Below are 22,983 nucleotides of genomic sequence, written 5' to 3' on the forward strand. Positions count from 1 at the left end.
GAGAGCAAAAAGCAGAAACCCCGTCGTCGTCGTCACAACGGGCTGCCAATGCCCGCTCATTGCTACCACCCCACCCGGCCGGGATGGGTCCCGTGGGCACCTTGGTTTCCTCCAGCTGCACGATGGTGGCCTGGCAGTCGGTAATGCTGTCGTTGATGTAGTCGATATTGGCTGCCAACACTTCGATCTCCTCAGCCAGCTCCTGTAGCCCTTTCTCTTCCTCGGGGCTCTCAGCCTGCAGCCGCTCACGCTTCCTCCGCAGGGCCTCCTGTAGGAGGAATAGCTCCTCCCTTTTCTGTGTGTGGGGGTGGGGAGCAGGGGAGGGAAGATATACTGATGGAGGAGGCACCTCAGCCTAGGCAAGCCCTGCTCTCTCGGCACCTACAGGCGCCTCCCACCTGCCCGGGATCATCCCTGAGGAGCACAGGGTTGGGGACGGGGAGAGTGAGGGACCAGAGGAGCAGCGGGAAGCGACTGGACACGTGGAAAGCCACGTGGAAAGCGGAGGGAGGGCGTGGGGAATGAGGAGGTGCGGAGCTCCCACCTTTATGAGCCGCTCCATGTCAGCCTCCAGGTTGACAATGGTCATCCTCTGCATGACAATGTCGATGATCCTCCGTTCCAAGGACTGCCATTTGAGTCTGGCAGCCTTACTGAAGCTTTGGCTGGCCCCCTTCTTCTGGAACTTTTTCCTGGGAGACAGAGGCAGGCAAAGAAAGGGGTTTTGGCTGACGGCTCCGAACCTCTGGAGGTCTACCGAGCTCCTAAGGCAGAGCCTGGCGCCAGAGCACTTCCTGCCCACAGGTCCTGCTCACACTCCTCACCTGGCCGGGCGGGTGCCGTTGACGGTGGGCGAGGGGTGGTCCCCCAGGAAGTGGTTAATCTTTCTGTTCCACTGACGCACTATGGTGGAGACAGAGCGAGCTCCTGATTCGGCCTCAGACGAGGTTGTGCTGGCAGACACCTCAGCCCCAGAATCCAAACTGGGGGGCTTCGACACCACACGCCCAGCCACCCGCTCAGACATGGGCTTTGCCAAGCGCCTCAGTGCAGAAACCTGGGCGAAGTGAGGACAGGGGAGGGGACCCAGTGAGCAAGGAAGGCTGGGGGTGGGGGCTTCAGGAAAGCCTGGCTGGCGGTGTGCAGGCCTGCGTTTGGGGCTGCAAAGGGATAAGGCGTCTTCAGTGTAACACAAACACACGAGACGCTTGTCCTCACTCTCTGTGTTCTCACTGGTACCTTCTCGAAGGATGCGTGTTTTATGGGTGTGTATGCATGTGCACATCTGGGTGTGCACGCACACGTGTTTCCAAGCGTGTGGGAGCCACAGGTGGACGCTGCCGAGTGTCTTGCTTTATTACTCTGTTACTCATTGTCTCTCAGTGAAGCCAGACCTCTCCAGTTATCTGGACTGGCCGCCAGCAAGCCCCGAGATCCACCGGTCTCCACCACGCCCAGATGTTAATGAGGGTGCTGGGGAGTAACACCCAGGTCCTCAAGCTTATGTGGTGAGTCATTCACTGACAGGGTCATCTTCCTACCCCCCACCCCGTTCTCTTGTTGCTTTTGTTTTTGTTTTGTTTCTTGAGACAGGTTTCTCTGTGTAGAGCTCTGGCTGTTCTGGAACCCACTTTGTACCAGGCTGGCCTCAAACTCACAGAGATCTGCCCGCCTGTCTCTCTGCCTCCTGAGTGCTGGGATTAAAGTGTGTGCCACCACCACCCGGCTTTTTCTGTCTTTTTTAAATGACCAGCCCTGGGGATGGGGTGTGTATACTCTACCCTCTAGGCTCAGCTCACTGGTTGAGGAGTCATTTTTCACAGGCTACTACGAGTTGGCAAGGCTGTGCTCACTGAACGAAAGGAGATCCAGGCCACAAGGAGCATGGGCGTCCGTCCCCATCCCCTGTCCGTCTGTCCACCCCCCCCTCCCCGTGCCTTGCCCCCCCCACCCCCTGCACTGCTTCAGAGGCGGGTAACATGGAAACCAGAGCCAGCTGGCCCGATGAGAGAGAGCACTCACCTCCTGGGCTTTCCTCCTCAGAACTATTTCCTGCTGCCGTTTCTGAGATTCCAGGGCCCGTATCTGAAACTGAAGGGGAAGGGTTGGGTCACATTCAGCCACCAACCACACTCTTGCTGTCCAGACACGGCTGGGGACAGGCTGGGTAGGCAGCCAAAAGCTCAAGATTTTCTTGTGCGGGTGATTCTCACACTGCCAAACTGTAGCCGAAATGACACTCCGAGAGAGCTGCCTTTCCAGCAGGGGTGGCCGTGCGGGATTCCTGCCCACAAGGACAAGTGTCTTGGTCTTATCTCCCACCACGAGCAGGAATCTGAATTAGCCAGTCTTCCTGGGCTTTTACTTCTGGGCCTGCAGAAGCTCCCCATGCATCTGACTTTGCTGGTGGTGACCTTGGAAAATCCGTGCCTTTCTCTGGTTGGGACGGAAGCCAGCATGGCTCTACCCCTCTACTAGGTGCACTGTGCTCCAAGCATGGCTGTTGTCATTTGGAACTGGGGGTGGAGGGTCTTGGTGGGGAAGGGAAGGGAGGCCAAGAGCCCCAAGGAGCTTACCTCCTGCCTCCGGTGTTCTTTCTTGAGCTGGGCAATCTCCCGGTTCCTCTTGGTCTCTACCAATCGTCGCCGCTGCTGCTCCTCACGCATTTGCTTCATGAGGGCCACCTGGGGTAGCAGGGACAGTGGGAGCTCTTTGGGGCCATGCTGGCTCGACCACAGCAAGACAGGGAGGAGGAACTTCTTCCTCAGCGGGTAGAGGGCCTGGACCTCCCCGACGACAGAGCCTGCCCAGGTACAGATCCATCTCTTCTAAAGTTGATTAACTTTGTCTTTCCCGTGTGCACTGGTCAGCATCAGTCAGGCCGGCGGTCAGGGCGCAGCTCCTGGTGGCTCCTGTCCCACGGGTCCCCAAGGGGCTCAGGCCTAGCACCTTTGCCAAGCTTTGTCAGGGGTCTAGTCCCAGACCTTAGGCCGGGACAGGAAGGTCCGAGTGTGACGGACAATATACACAGAGCAAGGATCTGCAAGCTCCAGGCAGGAGCTAAAACCACCCAGATACCAGAAGTTCAAGACCTGAGCCAATGACCTCAAAAGAGAGACCCTGCGGACCGTGGCCAAGTAGGAAAGGGAGCCCAGAGCCACCAAGAACACACACCAGTTCGGAACATCAAGGGCAGACAGACATCCTGGCACTACGTCCTGGTAGCAGGAATTACCTTCCCTGAGCCTTTCACGAGGGGAATGTGACTAGCCTGCAAGACGCCTAAGCAAGAGCTGACCGTGGTGCCAGCTGTCGCTGCGCCTAGAGGCTCGTAACCCAGGAGGCTTTAAGGCTTCCCTGTGCAGACAGGAACGGTTAGTACAGCTATAGTGGTATATACCACTATATAGTGGTATATCGTGCTAATATACCAACACACACACACAAAACACTAACATATTAATATTAATAGCTACTAGTCCAGCCTCCTAACACAGTGGCAGCATTGATCAAGGTGCATGCAATGAGCGCAGCTCTGGGATGAGCTGCCAGGAAGGCGTGCGCATGCTTGGGGCAGGACCCGATAAGTCAGGTGCTGTGTGCTCAGTGAAAGCTGCACGCTTGACAGCAGTGGTGACTTCCGACGTGGAATAGGGACCCTAAGACACGACACAGGGCCCTAGACCCCACCCCTCATGTCCTCTGCCTACCTTGGCCTTCTTCATCTCAGCTACCTCGGCTTGTAGCTTCTTCAGCTCTCTTTCGTAGCGTGACTGGTTCTTGAGCAGCCTGGCATGCTCCTTTTGGGCGGCCTGGAGCTTCTGAAGGTCCCGGTTCATCTCCCGCAGCCTCTTCTCGTAGTCCGCCTTAATCTTGTTGGCCTTCTCTTCCGTGTAGCATTCCATGGTGCCTGAGGACAGTGGAAAGCAGGGTCAGAGGGGCAGGCCCCACGGCTCGCACTAAACGTGGGCTCAGTGCGGGGGCGGGGGGTGGCCCTTCCCCCGAGCCTCCTTCTTCCTTTGAGCAGTGAGGATGTGGGTTGGGCAGCCATCCTAGGCCCTCTCCTGCTCTGACATCCTATTGTTCGGTAGTGTTTCACACCAAGCCTTTGGTCCCTGGAAAGGTGGTGCCAGCCAGAAGCCGATGGATAGGTTACAGGGAGAGATGGGAAGGGATACACTGGCTTCTCCCCAGACACTCCCACCAGGGCTGGGAACAGACATCGCCAACTGCAGGTCTAAGAGCAACCTGGCCTCCACATTTCAGAAAACCTCACGGCCTCCTGCCCCGAGGCTCGGATCCTGAGACCCAGCTCCCTTATCCACCATGCCTCCTGTCCACACAGCCATGTCTTGAGCTCAATCTTCGAAATCCTTGAATCTGACTACATCTTACCACCTGTCCAATCTGCCCCCTAAGTGGTCTAGCTTCTGCTTTTTCCTCCTACACAACAGCAAACATGGTGGTTTGGAAATGCCTTTAAAGGCTGTGTCAACTCTCCTTCAAAAACCCCTTACCCTCTGAGTCAAAGAAACGTAACGACAGACATGACGAGTCTAGACTGCCATTCCACCAACATGCCAGGCACAAGGCTGCCTCTGGTCTTAACAGCTCCTGCCCCCTGTCTGGACGGTTCTTCCCATTTCTAGTTCTGCTCGTCTGCTGCCTCATCTCTTTTGAGCCTTATTCCAAGGTCGCCCGCCTCCTCCATGTAGTCTCCCGTGCCCCAGCCTGCCCACCCCTAAGCTCCTCATCCCCTTTCCTTCCCACATTAAAAAAAAAAAAAAAGCCAAGTTAGTTGTGCCAGCCTTGCTAGCAATTTCTGCTCAGTTTATGCTGTGTACGCTCCACAAGAAGGATTTCACGCTGTAACAGTCCCCAGAACAGCGCCTGCACTATAAGCACATTCGAGTAGCGTTTGCTGAATAAGTGGACAAGGAGATGAACCGCTGAATGAGTAGGTTGCAAAACAGCAGAAGGGGCACAATTTGAGAAGTTTTATAAACTGGATACAGGGGGGGGAGGAGAGAGGTTGGGAGGTGTCTTAGTCACATGGCTAGGGAGATAAAGGGTTACAGATTTCTAATAGTTAAGATGAAAAACAAACAAACAAACAAACAAAAAAAAAAAACCAAAGAGCTAGGCATAGTAACACCTGTGAATGGTTCTACCACCAGGGAGGCTGAGGCAGAAAGACTGTCACATGTTCGAGGCCAGCCTGGGCCACATGGCAAGACTCTGTCTCAGAAAGAGGGGACCGTCAAAATGGCTCAGCAGATAATGGCGCTTGCTGCCAAGCATGATGACCAAAGTTCAAAGTCCATCCCTGGGACCCAGAGAGTGGAAGGGGAGAGCTGGCTTCTGCAAGTGGCCCTCTGATATCTATATGTAAGCCCCCCACTCTCTCTCCCTCTCTCCCTCTCTCTCTCTCTCTCACACACACACACACTCTCTCTCTCTCTCTCACTCACACACACACACACACACACGTAACTCGGAAGCAAAAACAAAAGTTGCAGAGAAACTGGCTTAGATGCAAGAACGTTTTAACTATGGGCCAAAGGCTGCAGTGCGTTCGTTGGTCAGAGGTCCCTTGTGCAGAAGGCCAGGTGTGATCAGAAGGATGCTGGGTGTCTTTTGACAGAGCAGGGGGCCGGGAAAGAGAAGCATGGCATGGTGCTGGCCTCACTGAGGTTTTGCAGCACGCGGTCGCGCTCCAGCTGTGTGTCTCGGATCTTGTTCTGCAGTAGGATCAGCTTCTCCTCGTACTGGTGCTTGAGCGTCTGCAGCCGCCGCTGGCTGTTCTCCAGCTCGTCAATCAACTTCTGCTTGATCTCAATCTCGCACGTCAGGTCTGCCAGGTCTGCCTGGAAGTTGACTTCTGCAGGACAGAGCCAGACTCAGCCCCGTGCCAGGGGCCAGGGGCCAGGGGGAGAAGTGACAGCCCTGGGTCACAGGACACCCTCTATCAGCGGTGAGCAATCAGTGGCTAGGAAGGTAGGCGGAGCACCGCCACACTCTCGGTGAGCAGCTTCAGAAATGCACGTCTGATCTCAGGAGCCCACCAGCCTGTCTCGCCATGGGACCGTGCTTGGGTGGAGGAGGGTCAGGTGAGCCAGAGCACCTTGTAGGGCTGGCTATATAGGTAAGAGATAACAGGACGGAGTTGGAGGACAGATGCCTTTCGGGATCCACCAGGGTGGCTCAGGACCCTCTCTGAGCATGCTCAGTTGGTGACTCAGGCAGCAATGAGCACTGGATTCATGAAGGGGCAGACTGAGTGCTCCCCATCATTTGTTACTATTATCGCTTTTGTTGGCTTCACACGCAGGAGTGCAAGCCCTGTCTAGACGTGCAGTCTCCGAGAACATTAGCAGGGGACTCCACCCCGATCCATGGGGACTGGACACAAGCCACTCATGTCCCCAGCCCCAGCCTACGCACCCTTTTCTTCAGGGTCCGAGTCTGAGTCTACCAGGCTCTCTTCGCTGCCCGAGTCTTCGTCCTCCTCCTCACAGCCACCCTCGTCTCGTTCCTCCTCCTCCTCCTGGGCACAATGTACCATTAGAGCTGCGCTCGCCTCATGAGCTGGGAGCCCCATGGCAGAGCCTGGGCCACATGCAAGACTTCTGGGTTATCAGCAGGGGTGGGACCCAGCCACCTCCTGTGGGAAGACCGTCCACTCCTAGTAGCCTGAGCACAGCCTCCCTGAAGGATGCTCAGTCTAGCATCATCCGTTTGGGAAGAAGCGAAGCAAAGACGGGAGGGATGGATGGCGCTCGCCATGGCAACAAGTCAGCATTACCGCAGAACTCAAGCGTGAGCTAAAGGCAGCTCTCTGTCCCACCCCGGGCAACACTGATGGAGTCTTTACCCTAACAGGGACGTGGTGGTAAGCCCGTGGTGAAGAAGGCGGCGGCGGGGGGGGGGGGGGGGGGATCCTCACCTCCTCAGCCTCGTTCTCGTCTGTCTCTTCACTGTTTTCCTGATGGAGTTTTGCTCTCTTTTTGAAGGCCTCTTTCTCCGGGCTGCTTATGGAATGAAAATGAAGCCAGATAAGAGACTGACGCCGCAGGACCAAGTTCCCGCTTTGTAGCGAGCCAGGACCCTCCACCACTTCTCCGGTACCCACCCACAACCCTGCTCTATCGGTCTCCTGGAATTATTAACCCTGTGAGAAAGCACCAGGCAAGGGAAGGCTGGGGAGGTATCTCAGCTCCAAATCGAGTAAGTGCGTTACTGTACTGGCGATGCCGCTAGGAGTGGGGTGAGGCTGTGTAGGGGTGGTCTTCCCTGTCCCTGTGTTTGGGGTGGGGAGCAGTCCTCCTGGGCGGTGTGGGGGGTCCACTCTCCAGTGTTCCGGCTGCGGGGGAGGTAGACAGAGGCAGCCCGCTCACCTCTTCCTCCGCTGCCTAACCTCTTTCTTTCTCAGCCGCTCCACATCTTGCTTGGCCCTTCGGATCACTTCAGAAGCATCCTCCATGGAGCTGGCCGGGCTGCCCACAAACGCTGGGCCTGCCGGAGATGCTCCCAGGGAGTAGGGATTGCGAGCGGAAGCCCGTGACAGGCTCCGGCGGAGGGATTCGTTCATGGCCTCACTCTCCAGCAGCTTCGTTCTGTGAGCGGGTGGGGCCAGCGGGTGAGCCACAGGAAGCTGGCCCAGGCCAGGCCATCCAGCCTGCTCACAGTGGGTGGGTGGGCCTCACTCACCGAAGCTCCTCAATCTCCCGGATGTAGCTCTGGATGAGAGCACCAATGGCCTCGTTGCCATCACCTGGACGGAGAAGAAAGACAGGCACGATAACGAAAACCACGTGATGACAGCAAGCGCGGAGGCCACGGCTCTAAGACTGATGGCCTCGCATGGGCTTCCGGCACGGTAGCTCACGTGAGGGAATCCACGTGAGGGAAATACTCGAACACGACCACAGTTGTAACCAAGCACTGTTGGATAATGGCATGAAATTGGAAACAATCTAAACGTCCATCAACAGCGGCTGTTCAATAAATTATTCAACGTCACATACGGAGGAGCATCATGCATTTAAAAATTAAGTGGCTTCGAGTATGGAGATTTATAAGACATGATGCTAAATGAAAAAGAAAAGGAAGTCGTAAAATAGAAAGCGTGACATCATCTACAGAAAATGCAGCGCACATAGTTCACACATGTACAAATGGTATATCGGAACGCATTTATACTCAAAGCAAATGTTCTGGCTGAGAGAGAGTGTGGGAAGGCACACACACAGCTGCCCAGGAAGGAATCCTCCTGACAGCAGAGGTGTGGACGCAGAGCCTGCTGCGGGGACTTTCATCTTGGCTTAACACACCATGCATGTGCCTCTTACACGTTTAACAAGGAAGCTACGTGTGCCATGCTAAATCGTTGGCGAGTGCACAAATGTACTAATCTGTGTGTTGGCTGGCTGCCACGGTAGGGAGGCATGTTATTGCTCTAAGCCAGTCCACCGTACCCCAACTTACCAGCCTTGGCCAGAAGCAGGTTGGCCTCCTGGCTCATGAGTTGCGTGACTCGGTTGTTGATAGCGTCGATGGCCTCCTGCATGGCCTTCACGCGAAGCCGCAGAGTCCCGTTCTCCTTCTGTAGCATGGCATTCTCCCGGAACAGGTCGCTGTAGCCCTCTGCGCCGTCCTCCCCGATTACCCGCTTGCCCTGGGTTGCAGACAGGCAGGGAGAGGTCAGGTGCTAAGGCTCCTGGGAGGGTACAATGGCAATCCTCTTCCACTGTGTTCAGCCTTGCCCAGGGCAGGGCAGGGTGGCACTTCTGGTCTCTCTCCTCCTCCACGTTTGCTAACCTAGCTCCTGCCTCCCGGTGCTCGCTCACACGGCACTGGACATGGGGCCTCACCTCTATAATCTCACTGCCCGGGAGTCTGAGGTGCGAGGGTCATGCTCTCAAAGCCAGCCTGGGCAAAATGAGTCCCAGGCCAACCTGGACTACACGAGACTCCTCTTAAAAAAACAAACAAACCAAAACCAAAACCCTGGTGGTGGTGGTGGTGGTACCAGCTTTAATCCCAGCACTCAGGAGGCAGAAGCAGGCGGACCTATGAGTCAGAGGTCAGCATGGTCTACAGAGTGAGTTCCAAGACAGCCAGGGTTACACAGAGAAACCCTGTCTCCAAAACCAAAACAAAAACACAGTTCTCTCCGAGACTCAGTCTGGTGTAAGACAAGAGGTGTTGACTGGAGCGGAGAAAATTCACAGAGAGGCAGTCGCTGTCTTGATATCTTGGTTCTCGTGATTAACTGTCCTCCTTAAAGTTAAAATCAACGCAACTAGCATACTATCACCAAGACACTGGGCTTGCTGTCTGTTATATAAATAAAAAGTTAAGTCTTGTAAACTAATGAATTTCGTACTTTTAGTCCCTCTGTTTTTGCCCAGGAATGTTACTATAATCCTTATTCGGCCAAAGAACAGGACTACTACTAGGGTAAAATTTTATCAGTGCAGAATTTGCCATCACCTCATTGCCGAGTCTAACCGTCTGTGTCCTGAGTTGCAAAGGAGGTCAGTGGCTCTCAACAGCTTACAGACGGGATACGACTGTACAGTTTGTTTGTGCTTGTATCATGAAATTTCTTCATATAATAAACATTGCTACTCACTCCAGACAACTTAAGTGCCAGCTGTTGGTAGAGACAAATTTTCCTGCAGAAGTCGAGACTTCCGGAAAAGTTGTCAGACAAGTTGCATCCTTCTGAAACCAAACCCAAACCCACCCATCTGTGTGCCAGATTCGGACTAGGGGCGTCACCAGCGGGTGACGCAGCCTTGGGTATGTAGAATTAGACATGCCCCTTGGAGCACCTGTGTTTTATATGGCTGGATTCATTTTGCCGGCATTCCGTTCTTTTCTCAAGAATGAAAGGCCCCTTCCACAAACCCTTCCCTGACCACCCGAGCAAGCAGGCCGACTCTCCTGCCCCTGTAGCACACCCCTGTGCCTCCACTGTCAACGATGCCACCACGGTGGAGTGGCCTCATCTATTAAAGCGCCTAGGAGCTGCCCTCCCCGAACCAAACACCCAGGGCACAAAACCAAGGTGCTCTCATTCTTAGGCTTTGTAGTCTAAGCCCGGATGGCTCAGTCTGAAACCCAGTACCCGGAACCATGTCTGATGCACAGGGATGTCTAGCGGGCATGATGGATGGGTGATGGGAAGGTGGGAGGCACACTCAGGACCTGTTGTGGGACACTATAGGGCTGGGTGTGGAGCAGGGCACCAGCTCCTTCCGGGAGAGCCCGGGGAGCCCGGGGAAGCCCGGGGGAGCCTGGGGAGCCTGAGGGAGCCTGGGGAGCCTAGGGGAGTCTGGGGGAGTTCAGGGAAGCCTGTGGGAGTCCGGGGAGCCTGGGGGAGTCCAGGGGAACGCGCTCACCGCTTTGTACTCCATCAGCTCCATCTGCAGGCGCGCAATCTCAGCTCGCAGCGCACTGATCTGCTGGCTGGTCTTGTCCTGGTTCACCACCACCTTGTTTTTGATGTTGCGAGCCCGATTGGCATACTTGAGAGTGTTAAGCGTCTCCATGAAGTCCCGATCCGAGGGGCTCACACAGGCGATCATGATGGTCTGGCTAGGAGGAGGGAAACCAGGCTGGGTGAGGACAGAGGACGGAGCCAGAGGTTCTGTTCCACCCTGATCCCCTCCCCAATTTAATGCTTAAAGGACCCTGAACCGGAGTTGCGGGACCCTGGACCACCAGGCCAAGATCCTCCGCAGCAAGAGAGCAGTTAACCATTGTGGAATCCTCTGCTCGGTGAAGTACATATGGCATGGCCTCTCTCTCACTGGGCTGTGTGGCTTTCTTTAGGATCGTCTCTTGCTGCTGTGAAGTAATGAAACCGAGTCTACCCAGCCACAAGTCACTGAACCCCTCAAGGTTCCTGCCTCTGAGTCTGCAGCCTAGGCTGAGAAGGCCCCCGAGGTCCTGGGAGTCAGGCCCTAAGCCCGCATCAGTATTCTCCATCCAGGAACTGCTGTACCCTTGCTGGACAGTGGTCATCAGATACCTGTTGCCTCCCAGAGAGTCCTGGAGCAGCCGAGTGAGCTTGGAGTCCCTGTAGGGCACGTGCACGACCTTCTTGCTCTGGTCCCCCAAGGCGCTGATCACATTGCCTAAGGCCAGCTGTGGGCGAAAGAGCTTGAGCTCAAGAGTCCTACCAGGAGGGCAGTGAGCACAATCCCACACACCTGTACCCTCCGGCAGCAGCGGCACTCAGGCCTCGGGGTGGGTTTATAGACTGACAGAGGGCGAAGGAAGGCAGACCCAGCAGGAGTGACTGGGTGCCTCAGTTAGCAGCTCAAAGAGGACTGGGCAGTCATCGAAGCACAGATAGCATAGCCTGCTTGGGCCTGTGCCGTCTGGCTGCTGGGGCTGGTAACCCTCCGTATGCCTACCAGACCACAGTTGATGGAGATGCCCTCCTTGGCCCGTTCACCGGTGGCCCCTGTCCGCTTCAGCCGCTCGGAGCCGGCCAAGTCCACAAAGTGAAATTTAGCAGTGAGAGTCTCATACTCGGTGCCCGTGGGGGCTGCTCCGTCAGGAAACCCCGTCACAGTCTCGTTCACCTGCAGCAGAATGCGACAACTGGCTCACCCAAGCCCTCCCTCCCGTTTCCTGTGCTGGCCTTCCACCCCGTGCACGCGGTAAATACCACCATCGGCAAGAGCGAGGGTAGGCTGCACCGTAAGTACCAAGCCCTCGCGTGCGCAGCGCCTGGGCGCAAACGCGGTATTTGCATGCGCTATCAATAACCCTCCCCATTGCATGACAGGGAGAGGGGCTGAAGAAGACAAACCGAGGGGCAGAGGCAAGCCCCACCTCTGTGAGTTCTAGCTTAGTCCCCATGCTTGCTCATCCAGTCCCTGGGATACACCTAGACAGAGCGCGTAGCTCCTGGGCCCCCAAGAGCACCTCACCAGGTCAGGCTGGGCACACACTCGCATCTGGCACAGGTGGATGGTGAAGATGGCGTGGGATCGGGAGCTCTGAACGTTCATCTGGGTGCTGGCTGTGGTTCGTGACAGGGCACCCTGCTTCAGACACTGGATCAGCTGGGAACATACGCAAAGGGGGGACTCAGGACCCCTGAGCTCCAGGGCTGTGACCTTTATGTACACCCGCGTGCGTGTGTGCATGCGAGCATGTGTGTGCATGCGTGTGTGTGTGTGCATGCGTGCGTGTGTGCATGCGTGTGTGTGTGTGTGTGTGTGTGTGCACGTGTGTGCATGCGTGTGTGTGTGCATGTGTGTGTGTGTGTGTGTGTGCACGTGTGTGCATGCGTGTGTGTGTGCACGTGTGTGCATGCGTGTGTGTGTGCACGTGTGTGCATGCGTGTGTGTGTGTGTGTGTGTGTGTGTGTGTGAGAAGGTGCTCACCTCCTCCTGGGAACTGATGAGGCGGGAAGTGACGCCTGTGGTATAGATACCACCGTTGGCATCCTCGTGGATCTTGATGTTGGACCTGCGGTGGCGGGCATCAGGGTCACGGGTGCTGTCGAACAGGTCAAGGATCTCTTCATTGTAGAGCTGCGATGGGAAGGAAACCATGGCTGCATTCACACGGTACATGGCCGGGAGCCTCCAGGGCTTCCTCGCCTCGTATTTATATACCATCTCAATGTGCTAACGCGGAAACAAGCTCTGGAGTGTAACCCGCTGAACCCTGATCCTCCTAGACATGCTACCCTGAGGCTGCACATGCTGCTCTACTCCTGTCCAGCAGCTCTCAGCTCCAGAGGGAGGCTGAGGACGAGGGCGGAGGGATGCGGGTCCCAGGGGCAATGGATGGGGCAGACATGAGCCTGCGTCGGGAGGGAGGGTCTCATCATACTGCCAGTCTGGCAGAGAGGGCATGAAGGAAAACGAAGCTCGAAGAGTTCATGGAGACTGAAGCTCTGAGCACCGTGGTCCCTGAGGTAGAAGTCATGACATCTCTGGATGGGGGAAGAAGAGCCGTGTGCCTCGGCCACAGCTCAGGAGCAGAGGGAGCTAGAATGGGCACTGTGGGCCAGCCTTTCTGGAAGAATGTGGTCAGGAGTGGCCAGCCCACTTCAGACGTCTGCTGAGGGAATCTCCTGTGACTGGAGCTGTGGGGAATGAAATGCTATGTTGTCAAAGGCGGGGGGGGGGGGGGCAGGGGGAGGGCGTTGTCCAGAAGAGTCTGATGGAGCCAGAGAGGGGCACTGCAGCCCTCGGACATCTGATGCTTTGTTGGCCTTAAAGGGCGAAAATATCCCGCAGGAAGGGGAAGAGGAAACAGAAGGAAGAGATGGTGGAGACAGATTGCCACGGTGTCTGTCTGTCTTGCATTAGGGTAGACACAGTGCATCAGTTAACCCCTTGGCGTTCACCCTTTGGTCTGGATTTTACTCCTGTGTTCTCTGGAGTTTCTCCATTGCAACAGAATGGGAAGGGGGAAGAAAGCAGAGAAGGGCTTAATGACGAACAGACACTCATCTAAACAAACACGCATACACACAAGCACACAAACACCCGTGTACATGCCCGCGTACACACAAACACGCAACCACACATGAATACGCATACGTGCATATGTACACAGATGTAAGCCAAAGGGCTAAAATACAGACAGGTCCCTTGTGCAGAAAGACGTAACCTTGGGTGCACAGAAAAGAGACACTGGGGCAGTATACAGGGACAAACCCCAGCCCTGACCATCCCTCTGAGGGCAAAAAGGTTCAGTTAAAGCCTCAGGGTTGGGAGGTGTGAGACCAGGGTGGTTCTGAACCCATTAAACACATCAGAGCAGGGCTCGTTGGTGGGGGAAACTAGATGTTGAGAATCAGAACACCCAACCACACATTTCATAGGAGCCTGGTCAGGTTCCTGTAAGAAATATCAAGGTGGATCATCTTCCTGGACATTTACCCCCAAGAAGGGCATCTTCTGGACAGAGCACTTATTCAAATGGGTTGTCAGCACAGGCCAAACGTGAAAGGGCCCAGAGAGCCCCTGGGGTTCCCCCCCCCCCCGCAAAGCTCATGGCTGCACAGTCCAGGCTGATACCTCCCAAAGCTGGGAGACCAGAATGAAGCAAAGCCCAAAGCCCCTGCCAGAGACTCTTCTGCAGCGAGAGGCCAGAATGTGTCTCAGTCCAAAAGATACAGGTAGGTGCTTTGGAGGCAGAGGAAGGGCTTGGCGGGCCCAGAACGCATTGTCAGAAGCAGGGCTCCTACCACGTGCCAGGGAGGGGCTTCCATGCCAGACTCACTGACCCCCATGGAAAGAGGTCAAACCCACTCTGTAGAAGTAGTTCATGACCTGCCTGCCTAGGGCAGGGACAGAATCAGCCAGGGTCTGAGGAGATCTTGGGCCACACCTGAAGCAGGAAACAATTCAGCTACTCCCAAGACTTTCTCTAGCCTTTGCTTAGATACTCCCAGCAGGGAACTCAGCCTCTGCCGATGTCTCCAGGGCTCCCTGGGACCATTTCTCTGCACTGTCGGAAGCTCCAGCTTCCACGGCCTTAGGTTCCAACACGTCTCCTTCCCGACCACCCTCCAAGGCCACAGTACCTCCAGGAATTGGGCGCTGACTTTGAACTCAGGCCCAGTCACGCCCTGCTCCTGTGCCTGCCGCTTGCGTTGGTCGATGCCCCTGAAGAGGTGTGCGATGGCCCTTGGGATGATGCCCTGCTCCTCTTCCGACGTCACCGTGTCGAATCCGGTGCCCATGGTGTACGTCTTCCCAGCCCCTGTCTGCATCGGCAGAGACAGAAAGCAGGTGGAAGACCGGCAAGCCTTGGCTCGGGCCAAATCCTCTTACCTATTACCTCCAGCCGAGTTGTCCCTTTTCTGTAGAGCCAGACCCTACAGAATCCCCTGACGCAAGCCTAACCAGCCATGCATCCATAACTCTGATGCCAGGCAAAACTGCACAATGGGGCCTAGACAGACTGCTCTCTGGCGGGCCCATTCCCCTCCACTGGGTGAGGGTAGACTGAGGTTGAAAGGGCCGCCGGTTGGGGCAGGGGTGGCTTACCTGTCCGTAGGCCAGCACTGTGGCATTATAGCCCTCGAAGCAGCCTTCGATGAGCTTGCTCACGCAGGTCGAATAGATCTGTTCCTGCCAGGTGTCCAGGTCAAAGACAAAGTCATAGGTGAAGGCCTTGTCCTTCCCCAGCAGGACCTGGGGCTCCCCAGGGGTGACGGAGGTGCAGATATGACAGCCTTCAATCTTCTCCTTTGACAGCTGGGGCCTGATCCTGTGCAGGGTGGGAAGCATAGCTGGGTGGGGGTGACAGCCTGTCCCTCTCACTTTACCACCCAAAGCAGTGGCCGCTACCCCTTGGGACCCCGAGTGTTCTATATAAACGTGAACTCATGTGTTCTACACTGTAAACCACACTGCAAGGGATCCATTTATTTGCCCGACTGTCCCTTGTACAAGCTTGGGTCAGCCACTGACACAGGGGCCGAGAACGGTTGGCCCAAGGTTGTGCAACGGTGAAGGGTGAAGGCACCCCCCTCCCCCCGTCTCCCGCAGAGGCCTGGAGGTCAGTATCCATCCCTCTTGCAAGGGGATGATGAAAGCTAGCCCACTCTGGACAGATGAAGCTGAGGGACAAGGTCGGGGGGGAGAGGAACAGGGTAGGTGACCCCACAGAGCTCTGGACCACATTCCTCGGCAGCCCCTCTGCTGAGACCCGCAGAGGCTGCTGGGGATCTCAGCCCCCCACCTCCCGAGGTGCCACGGCCTAGCGGCAATCTCAGATACAAGGCCTGGTTCTTTCCAGGAGCTGAGGGGAAACCAAACACAAGCAGGGCAGCCTAGGTCAAGTGAAAAGCGCCCTGTCAAGGCCATCAATGAGAAGGGACGCTGAGCCAGCTGCGGGGTGGGCCCACATCCCAGATGCTGGCTCAGAGGAGGAATCCCTGTCAGAGGGAGAGGTGGTACCAGTACCCAGCGGGCAGAACTGTCTCTGTCCTCGCTATGAAGAGGTCCCCATGGCAACCGAGCATGAGTCCGGAAGCGTGAGTGTGCAGGGACTGCAGAAAGTCCCCTTCAAATATCCTAAAGCGAGGGGAGGGGGTGGGGGACGGGACAGACCCTCGCTTGCCATGGGCTCACAAGCGGCCCATGGACTGACTGTGCTCTTACAGTGAGCGGCTCGTCCGTCAGACCCCTCTTCCTAAGCCAACATTTACCAAGAGAAGAAACAAACAAGAGGGGCCGGGCCAGCACCCACTCGAGGCCCGGAGGCGCCAAGCTGCAGACCCCAGCGTCTCCAAGCCACCATCTTGTCCTTGTCTCAGTTGCCACAACCTCCAGAGACCCACTCAGAGCCATCAGCCGGTGAGGCGCTCCCAACCAAGCCCGTTGCTGCCCTCTGCTGTGGATGGGGGTGGACTGTGGCAGGACAGGCAGGCAGGTGGGGCGCGGTGGCGTGGGGTCACTCAGGCAAGGCTCTACCCATATGCGGGAGTCTGGCTTCCTTCAGAAGTGTTTTCTTTGAGGTATAAGCAGTCACTTCAGTGAATGGCTCTCTTCAGAAATGGAAGCCCAAAGGAGTCCCCACCCTTACATAACTGTTAAGAGCCACCCATACCAAGATGGAAGCCTAACCCCAGCCTCTCACCTGCTCACTTGAACTGGTTTTCTTACAGAAAGGGCAAAAAAATTGATTCTCATACGTTCACTCTGGACCTCCAGACCAGAACCCGGCCATGCTACCCCCACCCCCACCAACCACCCCAAGACCCCAGAGCCAACAGGCTCCTTCCTGGACGTCTACTTCTGTCTGAGCTACTGCAGCTCACACACACACACACACACACACACACACACACACACACACACACACACACACACAGCTCACAGCGTGCCGGGCAATGCCTGTGAACTTAACATCTTAACTCTTGACCTCACAACAACCCCAGGGGGTCATTACTGGAAACCAGGGTGCCGTCATTCAGAGTCACAGATTGTGAGGGCAGGCTGAAGGCACTAGCCCTTCCATGGCCCTGTGGTAGGGCTTGGAGAGTTGGGGGGAAGCCCCGGACACCCCGGACACCCCGGGAACGCGTGGGCAGCTGTACAGAGTGAGCTCTGGCTCTGCCCTGGGCACGTGGGCGCCCCTTGGTGAACTGATGGGGCAGCCTGGGAGGACCCTCCAACTGCGTAGACCAGGGTGAGCTCCTGAAGATACCCTCCCTACCACGCGGCCGCCTGTGATGGGATTTCTGGATCCAGTTCAAATACCATTTAATTACTGCAGGCAGATGGCAATGCCGGCGATTGGAGAAGATTGAATCAACGTCCCTGGAGACAGGGGGAGCGCCTGCCATCAGAGAACTCCCAAGGTCTTCAGCGGCCGCCACCCCCACCCCCGAGCATCCAAGGGGCCGGGATGGAACGAGAGTGGAGAGCAGTCTGGGAGTGTACATTAGGGTCAGCCTGGGCTTTAGGTACCAAGAGTTGTGGGTCTCCCTGGGATTCTATTTTTAGACAAACACATCCCGCTATGCGTGAGGGCTTCTGTATCAGACAGGCATTCCTCTTCCTGGCCGATTCAAAACACCAGGATGCAATTTGTGAGGCGGTTGACCCAGGGGGAGGAAATGGGAGACAGAGGACAGGCCCTGGGTGAGTCACTAATTCTCAGAACAACCGATCGGGTAGAGGGAGAGTGTGTCAGTCTTGTGGATAATGGGCGGCTGTGGGAGCAAGCAAGAAAGGAGATCTCACAGATGCCGTCCATGTGTGGGTAGTACCCGCCAGCAGCCACTCTTGCTGGTTTACGAGCAGAGACCTTGGCTAAGTCACTCAGGTAGTAACACACAAAGTCTGGCCTACCCAGGCTAAGACCACGGGCATTCTCCTCTCTCTCTCCCTAAACACTCCACCCCTGCCTTGCTAGAAACTTCCCCCCTCCTGGCAGCACCAGCCCTGGAGGAGACACCTGTCCCGTGACAGCCGAGCTCATCTCTGGCGCCTTGTGGAGATTTTGAACCCTCAGCCCAATAGGCCTGAGGGGAGAGAGGCGACTTTTTCCTGCCTCTGCCCTCTCAGAGCCTAAGCCTCAGCCTGCGCTTGGATCACACAGATCTCTCGGTTTTAGCTTTTTAAGAACTGCATCGCCCTCCCCTCGGCCAGCCTCGTCCACTGGTCCGGCCCTGGATGACGTCACTTCTGTGGATTGCCCTCACAGAGTGGCAGTGACCTATAGAAGAAGTTTCTCTATAGCGGCGGGAGGAGGTACAGATGGCAACCGTTCAAACCTGTTATTCTTTCCAGTGGCGAGGAAGCAGGGGTCAGGGGTCAGCTGCCAGGCTCTCTCAACCGAATGAACGGTGTGGTCCCTGGGAGCCACCAACGAGGCCAGGACTAGGAAGTGGGATTCACATCTCAAGCACAGAACATGAGAAGAGGCATGTCTCAGTGGATCAAGACAGACTGTCTGGTGATCCAGATAATACCACGCCTAGGTATATTCCAGAAGGGATCAAAACTGGGCAAGCACCACGCCCACCTGCACATCCACGTTTAACTGCGGATCTTTCTAGAACGGCCAACTCATGCAATCAGCCTGGGTGCTTATCAGTAGATCAACGGCCAAAGAACATGTACACACACACACACACACACACACACACAGTGAAAATACTATTCAGCCATGACGAAGAGCGAAATTGTTGTTTGCAGAGAATGGACTAGAGATCCTCTTGCTAAGTTGGGTCCAGGAAACCCTAATCACTTAAAAGAAAAAAAGACGAAGAGAAAATGAAAAGAACGCAGAAGTCAGGAGGAAAAACATTAAAGTGTAAGGGTAGGTCCAAGATCAAAATACATGAGGCAGATGCATGAGAAAGGCATCAAAACCCATTACTGTGTGATTAGAATACTAAAAATGCAACATTTAAAACAATTAAATTGGCATGCTGTGGCCTCAGGCCAGTTGCCTGTTATTATCAACGAAGGCTCTCAGCCTGAAGCGCCTGCGCCATTTCTGCACAGGGACAGTGTGAATCTCACCGCAGACGGTGACGCCCGCTTCCAAAGCCCCCTCCCCGGAATCTCCCAGAACAGAGCCTGCCTATTCGCCATTTGGCAAACGGCAGGCAGGCAGGGCTGCGCAGCCAAGGCTTTTCAGAGGCAGGATCTGGCACCGGGGCTGAGGTCGCCGGGCTTCCTCTGCTCACAAACGAGAGTGGCTGGCGTGATGTGGGCGGCCGCCCCCACCCCCGCAGCGCTGCTGAGCCGCACAGAGACTTAAAGGCGGGGACAAAGGTAGCGAGCTGGAGCCCAGGGCCTCGGGAAGAGCTGAGATCAGCGGTTCCTTGGCTCTTGGGACAGGACGGAAGCGAAGGGCAGAGGACACGGCGGGACGGGCGCAAGGGGGCAGGACTGGGATTGACGAGAGGCTGCCAAGGGCAAAACACACTCTCTGCAGAGAGTGACAACCCAGTGCATCCATCCGGGCACGTGCCTGGGACCCCCACACCCAACCCCAAAGTTTAGAGGGAGCCCCACCTTACAGACTCCAGTGACATCATACAGCGACAGGCAATCACCCCTCCTTAGAAGCCCTGCTCAGTGACCTTGGGCTCCTAGAGGTTGGCTGTGCTTTTTTTGGTAAAACTAGTCCCAGGCACTCGGCTAGATGTCTCCCAGAGTTCCTAACCTACTCTCTCCCCAAATCTTCAGCCAGGGCTTTCCAAGGCTGCATGCAGCTTTTTGCACTTAAAAAAACACTTAGTGCCAGGTGGTGCACACCTTTAACCCCAGCACTAGGGAGGCAGAGGCAGGCGGATCTCTGTGAGTTCAAGACCAGCTTGGTCTACAAGAGCGAGTTCCAGGACAGGCTCCCAAGCTACACAGAGAAACCCTGTCTCAAAAAATCAAACCAAACCAAACAACAACAACAACAAAACACTTTTCACTGATGAAAAATAACAAGCAGTGACATTAAAATAACCAAGACCTTTTCCAGGTTCAGAAGCTTTAATTAAAAAAAAATTAGCACGTATGTTTGTATGTGTGTATGCATGTGTGTCGATGCACGGCACGTGCAGATGCATGTGCATCAGAGTGCACATGTAAAGGTCAGAGGACGATCACTGGAGTCTTTATTTCTTCCCCTGTGTGGGTCCTGGGGTTGGCAGCAAGCACTTTTACAGGATGAGCCATCTCTCTGGTCCTCAGAAGCTTCTTAAAGGTGACGGATGAGGGCTGGAGAGACGGCTCAGTAGTTAAGGGCTGCTCTTCCAGAGGTCCTGAGTTCAGTTCCCAGCACCCACATGGTAGCTCACCGCCATCTGTAACTCCAGATCCAGGGGACCTGGTACCCTTATACCACTGCACATTAAATTAAAGATGATGATGAATCTGACTCCTGGTGTCCTTTCTTTGTTGGGACATTACCTGGAACCCGTTTTACCAAGTACTAAAAGGACTACCACCACAGGGGCAGGCCAACTAGATGCCATCAGTCACTTGGCATATGGTAGGACATCAGAGTATATCATTCACTTTGTGATGGGCTATTCTGTCTCTATCCTGTCCACTAGCTCAAGGTCATTTGGCTAATAAGGAATAAGGCTGCCTTTTTCATAGAGCTTGGGCAAATTAGCCTGCGCGCGCGCACACACACACACACACACACACACACTTACTTGTGTAAGATTTGCACCCGAGAGACTTCTGGGCTGAGACACTTTCTACTCAGACCTAACCCCAAGGCTTTCAGAACCAGAGACCTGGCCTAGAGTTGCGCCTCAGATGGCCAAAATAATCCACATGCTAGACCCTTCTGAAGGATCCTTCAGAAGTTTCACAGGGCTAAAAACACATCTGGTTTTTGTTTGTTTGTTTGTTTGTTTGTTTGATATAATGAGTCCTTTCTAGAATCTTGAAAAGGAGCCCTTGGGGAGAGCTCCAGAGAGACTATAAAGGAGCTGATCATCACCCAGCCTCTGGCTGTGTGCTGTATGCAAGCTTGACAGAAACCAAAGGCAGCTTAGACACGGGGCTCTCTCCTCAGGCCCAGCCTGGATCCTCTTGCCTAGCTCCCACCACAGGTGGGGGCCAGAGTGACGGCCCAGCTGCTGTGCTCTTCATGGTGTGTGCCATGGTGTAAGCAAGAGAAAGGAAAGGAAGGACGCGGAGGACCCTCATGGCCTCCAGGGTGCCCTTCATGCAGTCCCTTTGCTGTGTTATGTGACCTGCCATCGGGCACCTCTTCCTCATCAGAGACCGGGCAAGATCAAAGGGGAACTTAGCTACAGCCAGAGGGATTTAGATAAGCTAGCAGAAAGAACTTCCTGCCTCTAAAGACTGTTAAATCGTGGAAAGGCAAGCGGGGTGGGGGTGGGGAGTCGGATATCATTCTTTGGGAGGGGGGAGCAGGCTGGCTGTCCTTCCTGCCTTCTCCCAGGACAGTCTTTCCTCCGAGGACAGTCCTGAACATCTACGGAGAACCTGGGTGCCAGGTACGCTTACGCACATGAACACAGGAAGTGTGTTGTGATAACACTGCGAACCGGGGGACACGTGTCCCGTTTCGCTGAAACTCCGAAGGTGACATTTCACAATGCAGATGAAATTAAAAGCAGCCTTGCCTGTGCCCAATCCTGCTACAGTCACCCTGATACCCCTAGACAGGGCCAGAGGGGTCAGGCTGCAGGAACCCTGCTGACCCCACCAGCAGCTGCTGGCCTGCAGGGAAAGCATTTTATTCTCACCCCTTTATGGCTTAAGGAGGCTGAGCTGGGCCTTTTGCAGAGAGCAGGTCTCTTTTGCCCTCTGGAGCAGCCCCAACTCCCAACGCGCGCACACACACACAGACACACACACACAGACACACACACACACACACACACACACACACACAGACACACACACACAGACACACAGACACACACACACAGACAGACACACACACAGACACACACACTCACACACACACACACAGACACACACACAGACACACACTCACACACACAAACACACAGACACACATACAAACACACACACACAGACACACACACACAAACACACACACAGACACACACAAACACACACAGACACACACACTCACACACACACAGACACACACTCACACACACAAACACACAGACACACATACAAACACACACACACAGACACACACACACACACACACACACACACACACACAGACACACACACTCACACACACACACACTCACACAGACACACACTCACACACACAAACACACAGACACACATACAAACACACACACAGACACACACACACAAACACACAAACACACAGACACACACACACAAACACACACACACACAGACACACACACACAGACACACACACAGACACACACTCACACACACAAACACACACACACACACACACACACACACTCCTCTCTCTAGGCAGCCTGGCAGCCTGCCACCTCAGGGGAAGGCTGCTAGAAGCAAACTCCTTGCAGTCTCAGAGGAGTCTGGCTTTCAGACGCCCAGGGGCTTTTAGCTGATTTAGCCGAGACAGGGCATCTTCCCACCGGGGCTACTTACTCTCTCTGTCAGCTTAGCAACATCTAATTCGGGGTGCTGACTCTTTCAGCAGAGAGAGAGAGAACATCAGCACTACTAGGGGAAAGCCACCAGGACCCTAAGAGAGCCTCTAGACATCACTGTTTGCCTACTGGAAGCTTCCCCAACTGGGGCCCAGTCCTCCTGCGGCAGCCCTCGGGAGGGGGGGACGGACTCGGCTGGGTCTGCACCCCCAAACAAGAAGGCTTTGTATTGTGGGGTCAAAGGGCACGGGTTTAGACCAGGTGGAAAGGGTCAGTTAACACCCTCAGCCTGACTTCCGCCTCTGAGATCATGGGGGAGGGGCATGACACTCCCCACAATCCTCAGGAGGCATTGGGGTGACTACAACTCCAGCCCCTCCCCTCCGAGGGGGCTGTCCTCAACTGTTCACCCTAGA

The 22,983-nt window shown here is 55.2% G+C and overlaps 1 protein-coding gene across 1 annotated transcript in view; it reads right to left on the reverse strand.

Moving 5' to 3' along the window:
* The window catches only part of Kif21b (kinesin family member 21B), a 46,841-nt gene that overhangs the window by 18,316 nt on the left and 5,542 nt on the right, over window positions 1-22,983 (reverse strand). The window contains exons 2-20 of the mRNA XM_051183207.1: window positions 15,036-15,258; window positions 14,570-14,752; window positions 12,411-12,560; window positions 11,952-12,086; window positions 11,430-11,600; window positions 11,042-11,157; window positions 10,410-10,605; window positions 8,488-8,677; window positions 7,711-7,774; window positions 7,398-7,616; window positions 6,947-7,028; window positions 6,445-6,544; window positions 5,690-5,881; window positions 3,711-3,910; window positions 2,577-2,684; window positions 2,023-2,091; window positions 825-1,057; window positions 545-692; window positions 101-295 (exon numbers count right to left, since the gene is read on the reverse strand). Of these exons, the coding sequence (XP_051039164.1) occupies window positions 101-295; window positions 545-692; window positions 825-1,057; window positions 2,023-2,091; window positions 2,577-2,684; window positions 3,711-3,910; window positions 5,690-5,881; window positions 6,445-6,544; window positions 6,947-7,028; window positions 7,398-7,616; window positions 7,711-7,774; window positions 8,488-8,677; window positions 10,410-10,605; window positions 11,042-11,157; window positions 11,430-11,600; window positions 11,952-12,086; window positions 12,411-12,560; window positions 14,570-14,752; window positions 15,036-15,258 (2,974 nt within the window). The remainder of the gene's footprint in view (window positions 1-100; window positions 296-544; window positions 693-824; window positions 1,058-2,022; window positions 2,092-2,576; window positions 2,685-3,710; window positions 3,911-5,689; window positions 5,882-6,444; window positions 6,545-6,946; window positions 7,029-7,397; window positions 7,617-7,710; window positions 7,775-8,487; window positions 8,678-10,409; window positions 10,606-11,041; window positions 11,158-11,429; window positions 11,601-11,951; window positions 12,087-12,410; window positions 12,561-14,569; window positions 14,753-15,035; window positions 15,259-22,983) is intronic.

This window comes from Phodopus roborovskii, unplaced genomic scaffold, assembly GCF_943737965.1.
Source record: "Phodopus roborovskii unplaced genomic scaffold, PHOROB, whole genome shotgun sequence".
Classification (NCBI taxonomy): domain Eukaryota; kingdom Metazoa; phylum Chordata; class Mammalia; order Rodentia; family Cricetidae; genus Phodopus; species Phodopus roborovskii.